This window comes from Monodon monoceros, unplaced genomic scaffold, assembly GCF_005190385.1.
Source record: "Monodon monoceros isolate NGI ecotype Baffin Bay Population unplaced genomic scaffold, NGI_Narwhal_1 Super_Scaffold_18, whole genome shotgun sequence".
NCBI classification, from domain to species: Eukaryota; Metazoa; Chordata; class Mammalia; order Artiodactyla; family Monodontidae; genus Monodon; species Monodon monoceros.
In genome coordinates this window covers 27394211-27409956 of record NW_021703774.1, presented here as the reverse complement: position 1 = coordinate 27409956, position 15746 = coordinate 27394211, and the positions used below count along the sequence as shown (strand labels likewise).

At 40.2% G+C, this 15746-nt stretch overlaps 1 protein-coding gene across 10 annotated transcripts in view; it reads right to left on the bottom strand.

The window, feature by feature from the left end:
• The window catches only part of AKT3 (AKT serine/threonine kinase 3), a 386997-nt gene that overhangs the window by 6725 nt on the left and 364526 nt on the right, over positions 1–15746 (bottom strand). For 7 of the 10 annotated variants that reach the window (XM_029227101.1, XM_029227103.1, XM_029227104.1 and 4 more), the window contains one exon: positions 11300–11585. In XM_029227101.1, coding sequence (XP_029082934.1) covers positions 11307–11585 — 279 coding nt within the window. In that variant the 3' untranslated portion in view covers positions 11300–11306. Of the gene's footprint in view, positions 1–3285; positions 3389–11298; positions 11586–15746 lie in introns of those variants that run through there. The other 3 variants (XM_029227105.1, XM_029227106.1, XR_003794278.1) reach the window with 2 other exon arrangements.

Sequence of the window (15746 nt, the reverse complement as noted above, 5' to 3'; positions counted from 1 at the left end):
GGTGCTGCAGTCCACAATTACTGAGGCTACTGCCTAAGGCAGGAGGCCAGCCCTGTGGCCTGGTGCTGGGTGCTGCAAAGGACAGGCTGCTGGTTTCCACACCTTGGCCTCAGCCCACCTGCTGAGCTCCTTCCCCTGATTTTTCTCTCTAGAAATCCTGAATTGGAAAATAAGTTGGCAGCTCCACAGGGTCCCCCTGCCTCTAGATTGTGGTACACGCTGTCAGTCTAGACGATGCTTGCTGGATGCACGTTTTTTGGCCACCTAGGGCCCAGCATCAGGCCAGGGCCACTCCTCACTGCTAGCAGCATAGTTTAGTGGTCCCTCCCCCATCCCCAGCCCCATGTCCACTCTTTTTTGCTAGGTATTTACCTACCATCACCCTTCACCTAGTGGGTCACAGAACAAAGAACACTGTGGATTGGTTAACCTGATGCTTAAATAAAATTAAAAATAGGGTTATTGAAACCTATAGAGAACTCTGGGTGCCTTTCCTAAAGAGATGGCTTCTCAGGCACACACAGGGGAAAGACGGGGCTCCTGGAAATTATCAGCCCTGCACTCCCCTTTGACCTGTCACATTCCAGAGCTAGTGAGGGGCAGAGCCAGGACACAAAGCAGGGTCTAAGTCCAGGGCTTTCTGCAATCCCATCATTCTCTTCTACACTGGGATTTTACTGTTAACATTTTGGAGTAAAATATGCACTCATGGCTTTGCATTTATTTACACAGCCTACCTATTTCTATGACTTTCAAAATAGCACATTTAGTTTGTTCTAAGAATTAGAATCCACAAATACCAAAAGCTCTATTTAACTTCCCAAAGCTCCCTGTGAAATCACGTGAGGAGGTAAGCCAAACACAAATTCTGGGCTGTGATGGGCAACAGCACTGTCTGGAGAGAGTCGGGCCTCCTTCTGGCCCTGAAACTACCAGGCCTCGCCATAATCTGTTTATTTACTCATTTAACACATATTCATTGAATACCTACGCTGAGCCAGGTACCTAACTCGGAGCTGGGGTTAGCAGTGTATAAGACAAACCAAATCCTTCTTCTCAGAGCTACTGCACTCAAGCTGGAGAAACAGACAGTAAACAAAGAGACAAATGAACCAGAAGAATACCAGCAAGTAAAGGTGTCAATGTAGAGAATTGGCGGGGGCGGGTGGTGATGGGGTCTGATGGACTGCACTGTTTTTAAGGTCGGGAGGCTAAAGAAAGCTTTCTGATAAAGTGACATTTAAAGAGATCTGAAGGACAAGTAAGAATTTATTCATGCATATGTCTGGGAAAAGAGAATTCTAGGCAGAGAAGAGTAAACACACAGTCCCAAGGCACAGTGAGGCACAGTGTGTTCAAGGTGGGGCTGGAACCCAGGGACTGTGGAGAAGATGGGCAGGATGAGGTCTGAGAGCAGGGTGGGGCCAGATGTGACAGAGCTGTGCAGCCAGTGTGAGCAGTTGGATTTAGAGTGCAGCAGTGGGGCCCCTGGAAGGTTTGAAGCAGGGGAACAATGTGGTCTGATTACAATTAAGGGTATATCCAAACGATGAGGCTCTATGGTGGGAAGTACTCCTAGGCCAGTCCAACAACTCAGCGGTGTTGCCCAGAATTTCAGACAATTGTATCACCACAGCCCGCGCCGGGCCAGGGGAAACCATGTCAAGGCTACGCCCACTGCTCCTACTTAGACGGTCCTTAGCTGATTGCCCACAACTCCACAGGCTTTCTAACATCATCTTCAACTCTCAGAGATTCTGATTCTAGCAATGAAGCCCTCACCCACCACTGGTGACAAACCATGAGCAGTGCTTCAACATGCTGCCCTTTCACAGCTTGACCTGGGCCTCGTCGGCCAAGCTATAACTGCTGCTCGTGACTACAGCTAACACTAACTGTGGGACTTAGGGAAGCTCAGCTTCTCTCTGGGTTTTAATGTCTTCCCTTATAAAATGAAAGTTAAGAGGCTCTTAACCTCTTGCAAGTCTAAAGAAAGAAAAGTGCATATGCACACATAATTATATTTTTCATTTCACAGTGTTCATAGTCTCTCTTTTTGTCAGGCCCTGGGTCTCAGGTTAAAAACTCTTGGCCTAGATGACTCCTAGTTTGCCTTTCAATGCTGTAATCAATCCACTACATCCACACTTGAAACAGCACTTTAATCTTCCCTCTCATGGATACTCAGTGTAAATTAGCACCATCAACTAATCTGCCTTTTTTTTTTTTTTTTTTTTTTTTGCGGGACGCGGGCCTCTCACTGCTGTGGCCTCTCCCGTTGCGGAGCACAGGCTCCGGACGCGCAGGCTCAGCGGCCATGGCTCACAGGCCCAGCCGCTCCGCGGCATGTGGGATCTTCCCGGACAGGGGCACGAACCCGTGTCCCCTGCATCGGGAGGCGGACTCTCAACCACTGCGCCACCAGGGAAGCCCCTAATCTGCCTTTTAAAAAGAAAAGAGAGGAGAAGGAATGTAGGAAAGGATATAATAAAAAAGAAAAGGAGAAAAAAACTAAAATGATGTTATTGTGAGCCAAAAGATGTGTGATTGAAGAAATCTTTTAGCTATCCAAATGTGTCCCTGAAACTCAATTTTATCCTTACTGCTTAACTAATGAAGACAGAATACAGACCTCTGTCAGCATATGAGAATGTTTATAAATTATATAACAACCTTTTCTTCCCTTTAAGTGAAATGTCTTCACCAAAGTGTAGGGCACACACTAGTATATGTGGAATGATTTTAAGTGGTGCATGAATGTATAGTTTTAATAGATATGTAATTTAATTTATAATATCAAAAATTACTAGCAAACCAAATTATGTCTTCACAGATATTACTGCATAAGACACAGCTAAGTAAAAAAGAGTGATTCAGTTTACAGTGAATTTAAAAACTACTAAGTAAGCAGGAGACCAGAATTAGCAAAATTTAGAAGGTTGTGTCTGAATGAGCAGTGGGAAATGTGGGAGGTCTTCATTTCAGAATCCTTTCAGCTGATGTCAAAATAATCTATTAGAGAATAGTAAGGAAGGGCTAGTTAGTCTATAATTTAGTCTATAATTCTTAACTCTACAATTTTTCCATATATAATTTTTTTTTACTCAAAAAAACTTTTCTCTTAGCTACCTGTATTTAGATATTTCCACATTGAAAACCCCATGTTCTTAAATGGAACAGAATAAGTCACTGTGGAATTTGACCTTGAAAATATCCAGTTATAAAAAAAGGCTGTTTTCTTCAATTGCATTAGAACATAATCAATTTCCTTCTAGATTTACTTACACTTTTCAGGTGGTGTTATTGTAATAGTCTGAGCTGTAAATTCTTCATCAAAGTATCTGGTGTCTGTCTCAGATGTTACTTGAGGCTTAAAAGGAGGTACAAGCTGTAAGAAGCAAAAGAGTACTGTTAACAGACTTCAGTTTAGGAAAATTCATTTCTAGGATAAAATTAGAGAGCAAATACTAAATGAATAGTGCAAGAGGCTAGACTGCTCAGTGACTGTGTAAGGTAGATGTGGTATTTGGCTTCACAGTCAAGACTAAACACAGAACAGTAGGTACCTGGTTGTTCTATATTATATTTGAGGGATTATGTGAAACAGAATAATTGAGAACCAAAGAACAGGGTGCTTCCATGTCCTGGCTATTGTAAATAGAGCTGCAATGAACATTGTGGTACATGACTCTTTTTGAATTATGGTTTTCTCAGGGTATATGCCCAGTAGTGGGATTGCTGGGTCATATGGTAGTCCTATTTTTAGTTTTTTAAGGAACCACCTAAGTGTCCATCGACAGATGAATGGATAAAGAAGATGTGGCACATATATACAATGGAATATTCCTCAGCCATAAAAAGAAACGAAATTGAGTTATTTGTAGTGAGGTGGACGCACCTAGAGACTGTCATACAGAGTGAAGTAAGTCAGAAAGAGAAAAACAAATACCGTATGCTAACACATATATATGGAATCTAAAAAAAAAAAAAAAGGTTCTGCAGAACCTAAGGGCAGGACAGGAATAAAGACGCAGATGTAGAGAATGGACTTGAGGACAGGGAGGGGGAAGGGTAAGCTGCGACGAAGTGAGAGAGTGGCGTGGACATATATACACTACCAAATGTAAAATAGATAGCTAGTGGGAAGCAGCCGCATAGCACAGGGAGATCAGCTCAGTTCTTTGTGACCACCTAGGGGGGTGGGATAGGGAGGGTGGGAGGGAGACACAAGAGGTAGGGGATATGGGAATGTACGTATATTATAGCTGATTCACTTTGTTATAAAGCAGAAACTAACACACCGTTGTAAAGCAATTATACTCTAATAAAGATGTTAAAAAAAAAAGCAGAACATAAAAAATAGGGTGGGAAGAGGATACTGAAAAGTCTGTCCTAATATTTTTTCCTAGTAAAATACATACAAAACCGATGGATTTGGGCTGAAACAAAATGTAGGCTCTTCCTAGGGTGGGAAAAGCGCAACCTTGCTGGCTTTCTCTAGCTCTTCCTGGTGCCTAGCTGAACAGGTTATTATTAAAAGTGCAATTTGATAACATAGCTGTTACCTACACAGTTGTTACATAGGTCACAGATTGAGTGCTGCCTCTATGCTTGGCGGCAGAGAAATATAACTCTGCTTACTTGAAACCCTCTGGAACAGGGGTTCTTGGCAGCCCCCGAAGTGACGTGCAAGCATTTTGTCCATAGATTTTATCCCATTCCTCAAAAGGAACCATGACCCCAAAGATTAAGAGTAACTGCTCCAGGGTTGAGAGAACTGGACTCATTCGCCTCTGACCAGCAGCAGGCATGGGATGGGGGAAAGTCTTGGGATGCTGGAGATGACAGAAGCCTGAGCCATGTGAGCCTCCACTTCCGCTACCTGGGAAGGGACTGGCTGGGAGGGACTGGAACCAGGAGGGGGCTCCTGATTCTCAGGGCTCCAGCCTCACAGGTGAGAGCCTACAGGTTTCTTTTTAACATAGGAAGCCCAGACTCAGGGCGTGGAGTCAGAGTATGTGCTCTGATGAATACCATTCAGATAGAAAAATGGAAAACAGAGTGACAGAAATTAGTATATTTTATAAAAATTTTACAGAAACAAATACACAACTGGCATCATTCAATGCATTTTCCACTGTTACTGTCACCAAATTTATGTTAAATAAGACAAAAATCTTTAAATTATTCTCCAATGTGTTTTTTAAATTCATGTTATTTTATTTATTTTTTTTACATCTTTATTCGAGTATAATTGCTTTACAAGGCTGTGTTAGTTTCTGCTGTACAACAAAGTGAATCAGCTATACGTATACCTATATCCCCATATCCCTTCCCTTTTGAGCCTCCCTCCCACCCTCATCACAAAGCACCGAGCTGATCTCCCTGTGCTATGCAGCAGCTTCCCACTAGCCATCCATTTTACATTTGGTAGTGTATATACGTCAGTGCTACCCTCTCACTTCATCCCAGCTTCCCATTCCCCCCCTTTGTGTCCTCAAGTAAGTTCTCTACGTCTGTGTCTTTATTCCTGTCCTGCCACTAGGTTCATCAGTACCGTTTTTTTAGATTCCACATATATGCATTAGCATACGGTATTTTTCACTTTCTGACTTACCTCACTCTGTATGATAGACTTTAGGTCCACCCACCTCACTACAGATAATTCAATTTTGTTCCTTTTTATGACTGACTAATATTCCACTGTATATATGTGCCACATCTTCTTTATCCATTTATCTGTCGAAGGACATTCAGGTTGCTTCCATGTCCTGGCTATTGTAAACAGAGCTGCAATGAACATTGTGGTACATGACTCTTTTTGAATTATGGTTTTCTCAGGGTATATGACCAGTAGTGGGATTGCTGGGTCATATGGTAGTTCTATTTTTAGTTTTTTAAGGAACCTCCATAGTGGCTGTATCAATTTACATTCCCACCAACAGTGCAAGAGGGTTCCCTTTTCTCCACACCCTCTCCAGCACTTATTGTTGGTAGATTTTTTGATGATGGCCAGTCTGACTGGTGTGAGGTGATACCTCACTGTGGTTTTGATTTGCATTTCTCTAATGATTAGTGATGTTGAGCATGTTTTCATGTGTTTGTGGGCAATCTGTATATCTTCTTTGGAGGAATGTCTACTTAGGTCTTCTGCCCATTTTTGGATTGGGTTGTTTGTTTTTTTGATATTAAGCTGCATGAGCTGCTTGTATATTTTGGAGATTAATCCTTTGTCAGTTGCTTCATTTGCAAATATTTTCTCCCATTGTGAGGGTTGTCTTTTCATCTTGTTTATGGTTTCATTAGGTCCCATTTGTTTATTTTTGTTTTTATTTTCATTACTCTAGGAGGTGGATCAAAAAAGATCTTGCTGTGATTTATGTCAAAGAGTGTTCTTCCTATGTTTTCCTCTAAGAGTTTTATAGTGTCCAGGCTTACTATTGGGTGTCTAATCCATTTTGAGTTTATTTTTGTGTATGGTGTTAGGGAGTGTTCTAATTTCATTCGTTTACATGTAGCTGTTCAGTTTTCCCAGCACCACTTATTGAAGAAACTGTCTTTTCTCCATTATATATTCTTGCCTCCTTTGTCAAAGATAAGGTGACCATATGTGCGTGGGTTTATCTTGGGCTTTCTATCCTGTTCCATTGATCTATATTTCTGCTTTTGTGCCAGTACCATACTGTCTTGATTATTGTAGCTTTGTAGTATAGTCTTAAGTCAGAGAGTCTGATTCTTCCAGCTCTGTTTTTCTTTCTGAAGATTGCTTTGGCTATTCAGGGCCTTTGTTTCCATACAAATTTTAAAATTATTTGTTCTAGTTCTGTGAAAAATGCTATTGGTATTTGATAGGGATTGCATTGAATCTTTAGATTGCTTTGGGTAGTACAGTCATTTTCACAATGTTGATTCTTCCAATCCAAAAACATGGTATATCTCTCCATCTGTTTGTACCGCCTTTAATTTCTTTCATCAGTGTCATATAGTTTTCTGCATACAGGTCATTTGTCTCCTTAGGTAGGTTTATTCTTAGGTATTTTATTCTTTTTGTTGCAATGGTAAATGGCAGTGTTTCCTTAGTTTCTTTTTCAGACTTTTCGTTGTTAGTTATAGGAATACAAGAGATTTCTGTGCATTAATTTTGTATCCTGCTACTTTACCAAATTCATTGATTAACTCTACTAGTTTTCTGGTGGCATCTTTAGGATTTTCAGACTATGTTTTAGAAAACCAAGGGATGAGCAGAATTAAAAGCATTTTTTCGAAATAAAGCACCACATTTCAGTTTGCAGCACATGTTACAAAGCATTTTAAATTTCTTTTCTTTTTAACATTCTTTCTCTATGCCCCCAGTACACAGATATTCTAAAGTCTGTATCATTAGCAATCACTTTTTTGGGAACTGAAACAAATTCAGGTTCCACTGATGAGCTGTAATGGCTGCTAAGGTACCAGAACACGTTTCTAGCTGCTCTTTTAGGATGACTGGAAACAAGCAAGCAGTTCACTCCACTGATGGAAATCTTCCCTCTTCCATTCATTCAAAAGCTCATTCTCACACTGCTTTGTTTTTCTTCAACACTTTTCAACATCTGACACATATACACATGCATCACCATTACACCTCCTTCTCAATAAAAGTTCCACAAGAGCAATGATTTTTAAAGTCCCTCACTGGCATCATACACATGCACACAACACCAACGATGACAGTGACTGGAGAATTTTTGGTTTTCCTTTTAGAAAACTGAGGGATAACTGCCTCTCTGGCAGGCAAGTAGGAGACTGGGATTCTGGTTGTGACTTTCTTTCTGATTCACCATTCTACAAATGTTCAAAAAATAGGTCTCATCCTTTCAATAAAAAAGAATTAACCAGAAGAAATTCTCCGAGCAGAAATGGGCTTCTATTGGGCATGTGGAGTAGGTTTTGCTTACCTCTGCCCACCCTTCCCATATGGTTCCTTCTGATGGCAGAAATGTAAATCTTAAATCTGCCTTCAAGTTAGGGGAAAGCTGTTATCTTTTTAGATGAGAGACAGAATGGTCACCTGAAACTTTAAAAAAACTGAAACAAATCTTTAAACAGTTTTCAAAAGATTACAGGGTGCTTAAACTAGTCTGTTAAAATGTCATGATACTACATTTACCTGACCTCCTCTCTCAAACAGCTGCGCTCCCCATTACTTTCTATCCTCACATTGCTTTATTTTTCTTTAAAAGACTTTTAAACATCTGATACATACACACCTATATATACACATGCAAAATACAGGTTTATTGTCATTACACCTCCTCCCCAGTAAAATACAAGTTCCACAAGGGTAAGTACTTTTAAAGAACAGTTTTATGATTGACATACAATAAACTGCACACATATCTTAAGAGTGTACAAAAAAAGAGTATACAATTTGATGTTTTGACATATGTATATACCCATGAAATCAAGATGATGAACATACCCATCACCTGTAGATATTTTCTCATAACCCTATGTAATCCTGTCCTCTCTTCTATCCCCTTGCAGGCAATAGCTGACCTCCTTTCTGCCATGAGTGATTTGTTTATATTTTCTCGACTATTACGTATTTGGAATCAAATAGTATGTATTCTTCGTCTGGTTTCTTTCACTTAGCATGATTATTTTGACACTCATCCACATCATTGCTTCTATCAATAGCTCATCCATTTTACTGTTGGGTAATATTCCATCATACAGATGTACCTCAATTTGTTTATCCATTCACCTCTCCATGGACTTCTGGGTTGCTTCTAGTTTGGGGCTATAACAAATAAAGCTGCTAAGAATCTTTATGCCCAAGTCTTTCCCAAAGTAGTTGCATTGCTGCATGTTCCTATCAACAGCGAAGAAGAGTCCTAGTTGTTCCACAGTCTTGCCAACATTGTTTTATTCTAATACGTTTTATTCTATATTCTAATACGTGGTGGTATTTCACTATGTTTTAATTTATATTTCTCTAATGAATATTCAATCACCTTTTTCACAAGTTTATTTCTTCTTTGATGAAGTGTCTTCTCAAATATTTGTCCTTTTTTTTCCTTCTCATTAGGTTTAGAGAGTTCTTTATACACTCTGTATGCATGTCCTTTGTCAGATTTGTGATTTGTGGCTACTCTCTTCGTTCTCTTATCAGTGACTTTTGAAGAATACACATTCTTAATTTTGATAAAGTCTGATTTATTACTTTTTTTCTATGGATCATGCTTTGCCCTTGTCTAAGAAATCTCTGCATAATCTAATACCACAAAGATTTTTCTCCTGTATGTTCAGAACTATAATACATTTGGAGTTAATTTCATATATACTACAAATTATTTTTTTAACATGGATGTCCAGTTGTTTCAGCACTAAGTTGAACTATATTTATACTTTTATTGAAAGTCAATTAACCATATATATGTGAGTCTCTTTCCAGATTTTCTATTGTGTTGTATTGATCTCTTTGCCCAACTTTATGGTGAATAAAGGTGTTATCTGTTCATTAACAAGCTCTCTTGATTTGATTACTGTGAGTTAATAATAAGTCTTGAAGTCAGGTAGGTAGGCCCTCCAACTTCATTTTTTTGTCAAGTTGTTCTGGCTCTTTTAAGTCCTCTATATATCATATGAATTTTAGAATCAACCTAATAATCTCTACAGAATAACCTCCTAGGGTCCTGATTAGGGTTGTGCTGAATTTATCTATCAATTTTGAGAGAACTAACATCTTAAAAATATTGAGTCTTCTAGATCATGAACACAGTATATCTTTCCATTATTTTAGGCTGTTTTTAACTTCTCCCAACAATTATTTTAGTTTTCAGTATAAAGGTCTTCCAAATCTTGTCAAAAGCATCCCTAGAAGAGACCTTCAAGATGGCAGAGGAGTAAAGACGTGGAGATCACCTTCTTCCCCAGAAATACATCAAAAATACATCTACATGTGGAACAACTCTTACAGAACACCTACTGAATGCTGGCAGAAGACCTCAGACTTCCCAAAAGGCAAGAAAACCCCCACATACCTGGGTAGGGCAAAAGAAAAAAGAAAAAAAAGAGACAAAAGAATAGGGAACCTCTGGGAGGGAGCTGTGAAGGAGGAAGTTTCCACACACTAGGAAGCCCCTTCACTGGTGGAGACAATGGGTGGGCAGGGGGGGAAGCTTCAGAGCCACGGAGGAGAGGGCAGTAACAGGCGTGCAGAGGGCAAAGTGGAGAGATTCCTGCACAAAGGATCAGTGTCAACCAGCACTCACCAACCTGAGATGCTTGTCTGCTCACCCGCTGGGGCGGGTGGGGGCTGGGAGCTAAGGCTCGGGCTTCACAGGTCAGATCCCAGGGAGAGGACTGGGGTTGGCTGCATGAACACAGCCTGAAGGCGGCTAGTGCACCACAGCTAGCCGGAAGAGAGTATGGGAAAAAGTATGGATCTGCTGGAGAGGCAAGAGACCATTGTTTCAGGGTGTGCGAGGAGAGGGCATTCAGAGCACCGCCTAAACAAGCTCCAGAGACGGGTGGAGCCACGGCTATCAGCTCTGACCCCAGAGGCGGGCATGAACCGCTAACGCTGCTGCCGCTGCCACTAAGGATCCTGTGTGCAACCACAGGTCACTACCTACACCCCCCTGGGAGCCTGTGCAGCCTGCCACTGCCAGGGTCCTGTGATCCAAGGACAACTTCCCGGCAAAACACACAGTGCACCTCAGGCAGTTGCAATGTCACGCTAGCCTCTGCCGCCACAGGCTGGCCCCACAATCCAGTTATGACTACCGTACCCCTCCCTCTCCCCGGCCTGAGTGAGCAGGAGAGCCCTAATCAGCCACTGCTTTAACCCCCTCCTGTCTGGGCGGGAGCAGACTCCTGAGGGCGGCCTACACACAGAGGCGGGGCCAAAACCAAAGCTGAGCCCCAGGAGCTGTGTGAGCAAAGAAGAGAAAGGGGAACTTCTCTGTGCAGCCTCAGGAGGATTGGATTAAATCCCTAAAATCAACTTGATAAACCCTGCATCTGTGGAATACCTGAATAGACAACGAATGTTCCCCAAATTGAGGTGGTGGACTTTGGGAACAACTGTAGACTTAGGGTTTGCTTTCTGCATCTAATTGGTTTCTGGTTTTATTTTTATCTTAATTTAGTTTTTAGTGCTTAATATCATTGGTGGATTTGTTAATTGGTTTGGTTGCTCTGTTCCTTTTTTAAATTTTTGATTTTTTTGATTTTTTTCCCCTTTTCCTCTTTTTGTGAGAGTGTATGTGTATGCTTCTTTGTGTGATTTTGTCTGTTTAGGTTTGCTCTTACCACATGTCCTAGAGTTCCGTCTGTTTTTGTTTTTGTTTTTTCTTTTCTTTCTTTCTTCCTTTTCTTCTGAGCCATGTGGCTGGTGGGGTCTTGGTCCTCCGGCCGGGTGTCAGACCTGAGCCTCTGAGGTGGGAGGGCTGAGTCCAGGACATTGGACCACCAGAAACCTCCCAGCCCCACGTGATATCAATTGGCGAGAGCTCTCCCAGAGATCTTCGTCTCAACACTAATACCCAGCTCCACCAACGGCCAGCAAGCTCCAGTGCAGGAGGCCCCATGCCAAAAAACTAGGAAGACAGGAACACAATCCCACCCATTAGCAGAGAGGCTGCCTAAAGTCATACTAAGTTCACAGACAACTCAAAACACACCACCAGATGCAGCCCTGCCCACCAGAAGGACAAGATGCAGCCCCACCCACCAGAACACAGGTACCAGTCCCCTCCACCAGGAAGCCTACACAAGTCACTGAACCAACCTCACCCACTGGGGGCAGACACCAAAAATAATGGGAACTACAAACCTGCAGCCTGTGAAAAGGAGACCCCAAACACACTAACTAAAATGAAAAGACAGAGAAATATGCAGCAGATGAAGGAGCAAGGTAAAAACACACCAGACCAAACGAATGAAGAGGAAATAGGCAGTCCATCTGAAAAAGGGTTCAGAGTAATGATAGTGACAACGATCCAAAATCTCGGAAATAGAATGGAGAAAATACAAGAAGTGTTTAACAAGGACCGAGAAGAACTAAAGAGCAAACAAACAATGATGAATCGACAAAATAAATGAAATTAAAAATACTCTAGAAGGAATCAATAGCCGAATAACTGAGGAAGAAGAAGGATAAGTGACCTGGAAGATAAAATAGTGGAAATAACTGCCACAGAGCAGAGTAAAGAAAAAAGAATGAAAAGAATTGAGGACAGTCTCAGAGGTCTCTGGGATGACATTAAAAGCACCGACATTCAAATTACAGGGGTCCCAGAAGAAGAAGAGATAAAGAAAGTGCCTGAGAAAATATTTGAAGAGATTATAGCTGAAAACTTCTCTAACATGGGAAAGGAAATAGTCAATCAAGTTGAGGAAGCACAGAGAGTCCCATACAGGATAAATCCAAGGAGAAACATGCCAAGACACATATTAATCAAACTATCAAAAATTAAATTCAGGGCTTCCCTGGTGGCACAGTGGTTGAGAGTCCGCCTGCCAATGCAGGGGATGCGGATTCGTGCCCTAGTCCGGGAAGATCCCACATGCCATGGAGCGGCTAGGCCCGTGAGCCATGGCTGCTGAGCCTGCGCGTCCGGAGCCTGTGCTCTGCAACGGGAGAGGCCACAACAGTAAGAGGCCTGCGTACCACAAAAAAAAAATAAAATAAAAAATAAAAAAATTAAATTCAAAGAAAAAATATTAAAAGCAGCAAGGGAAAAGCAACAAATAACATACAAGGGAATCCCCATAAGGTTAACAGTTCACCTTTCAGCAGGAATTCTGCAAGCCAGAAGGGAGTGGCAAGACATATTTAAAGTGACGAAAGGGAAAAATCTACAACCAGGATTACCCTACCCAGCAAGGACCTCATTCAGATTCGACAGAGAAATTAAAACCTTTACAGACAAGCAAAAGTTAAGAAAATTCAGCACCACCAAACTAGCTTTACAACAAATGCTAAAGTAACTTCTCTAGGCAGGCAATACAAAAAAGAAGGAAAAGGCCTACAATAACAAACCCAAAACAATTAAGAAAATGATAGTAGGAACAAACATATTGATAATTACCTTAAATGTAAATGGATTAAATGCTCCAACCAAAACAAACATATTAGCTGAATGGATTCAAAAACAAGACCCATATATATGCTATCTACAAGAGACCCACATCAGATGTAGAGACACATACAGATTGAAAGTGAGGGATGGAAAAAGATATTCCATGCAAATGGAAATCAAAAGGAAGCTGGAGTAGCAATACTCATATCAGATGAAATAGACTTTAAAGAAAAGACTATTACAAGAGACAAAGAAAGACACTACATAATGATCAAGGGATTAATCCAAGAAGAAGATATAACAGTTGTAAATATTTATGTACCCAACATAGGAGCACCTCAATACGTAAGGCAAATGCAAACAGCCATAAAGGGGAAACTGACAGTAACACAATAATAGTAGAGGACTTTAACACCCCATTTTCACCAATGGGTAGATCATCCCAAATGAAAATAAGTAAGGAAACACAAGCTTTAAAAGTCACATTAGATCAGACGGACTTAACTGATATTTATAGGACATCCCATCCCAAAACAACAGAATATACTTTCTTCTCAAGGGCTCATGGAATATTCTCCAGGATAGATCATATCATGGGCCACAAATCAAGCGCTGGTACACTTAAGAAAAGTGAAATCATATGAAGTATCTTTTCCAACCACAACGCTATGAGACTAGATATGAATTCAGGAAAAAAACTGTTAAAAATAGAAACACATGGAGGCTAAACAATACACTACTAAATAACCAAAAGATCACTGAAGAAATTGAAGAGGAAATCAAAAAATAGCTAGAAACAAATCACAATGAAAACACAATGATCCAAACCTATGGGATGCAGCAAAAGCAGTTCTAAGAGGGAAGTTTACAGCAATACAATCCTACCTCAAGAAACAAAAAACATCTCAAATAAACAACCTAACCTTACACCTAAAGCAATTAGAAAAAGAAGAACAAAAAATCCCCCAAAGTTAGCAGAAGGAAAGAAATCATAAAGATTAGATTAAAAAATAAATGAAAAAGAAATGAAGGAAATGATAGCAAAGATTAATAAAACTAAAAGCTGAGAACCAACTCTCAAAGAACTTGAGAAGATAAACAAAATTGATAAAACATTAGCCAGACTTATCAAGAAAAAAAGGGAGAAGACTCAATCAACAGAATTAGAAATGAAAAAGGAGAAGTAACAACTGACACTGCAGAAATACAAAGGATCATGAGAGACTACAACAAACAACTATATGCCAGTAATATCGACAACCTGGAAGAAATGGACAAATTCTTAGAAAAGTACAACCTTCGAGTACTGAACCAGGAAGAAATAGAAAATATGAACAGACCAATCAGAAACACTGAAATTGAAACTGTGATTAAAAATCTTCCAACAAACAAAAGCCCAGGACCAGATGGTTTCACAGGTGAATTCTATCAAACATTTAGAGAAGAGCTAACACCTATCCTTCTCAAACTCTTCCAAAATATAGCACAGGGATGAACACTCCCAAACTCATTCTATGAGGCCATCACCCTGATACCAAAACCAGACAGAGGTGCCACACACACAGAAAAAAAAACTACAGGCCAATATCACTGATGAACATAGATGCCAAGATCCTCAACAAAATACTGGCAAATAGAATCCAAAAGTACATTAAAAGGATCATACACCATGATCAAGTGGGGTTTATCCCAGGAATGCAAGGATTCTTCAATATACGCAAATCAATCAATGTGATACACCACATTAACTAACTGAAGGATAAAAAACACATGATCATCTCAATAGATGCCAAAAGCTTTTGACAAAATTCAACACTGATTTATGATAAAAACCCTCCAGAAAGTGGACATAAAGGAAACCTACCTCAACATAATAAAGGCCATATATGACAAACCCACAGCCAACAACATTCTCAGTGGTGAAAAACTGAAACCATTTCCTCTAAGATTAGGAACAAGACAAGGTTGCCTACTCTCACCACTATTATTCAACATAGTTTTGGAAGTTTTAGCCACAGCAATCAGAGAAGAAAAGGAAATAAAAGGAATCCAAATGAGAAAAGAAGAAGTAAAACTATCACTGTTTGCAGATGACATGATACTATACATGGAGAATCCTAAAGATGCTACCAGAAAACTACCAGAGCTAATCAATAAATTTTGTAAAGTAGCAGGATACAAAATTAATGCACAGAAATCTCTTGTATTCCTATACATTAATGCCGAAAAATCTGAAAGAGAAATTAAGGAAACACCCTCATTTACCATTGCAACAAAAAGAATAAAATACCTAGGAATAAACCTACCTAAGGAGACAAATGACCTGTATGCAGAAAACTGTAAGACACTGATAAAAGAAATTAAATACAAACAGATGGAGAGATATACCATGTTTTTGGATTGGAAGAATCAACATTGTGAAAATGACTGTACTACCCAAAGCAATCTAAAGATTCAATGCAATCCCTATCAAGCTACCAATTGCATTTTTCACAGAAGTACAACAAAAAATTTTACAATTTGTATGGAAACACAAAAGACCCCGAATAGTCAAAGCACTCTTGAGAAAGAAAAATGGAGCTGGAGGAATCAGGCTCCCGGACTTCAGTCTCTATTACAAAGCTACAGCAAAGAAGACAGTATGGTACTGGAACAAAAACAGAAATATAGATCAAT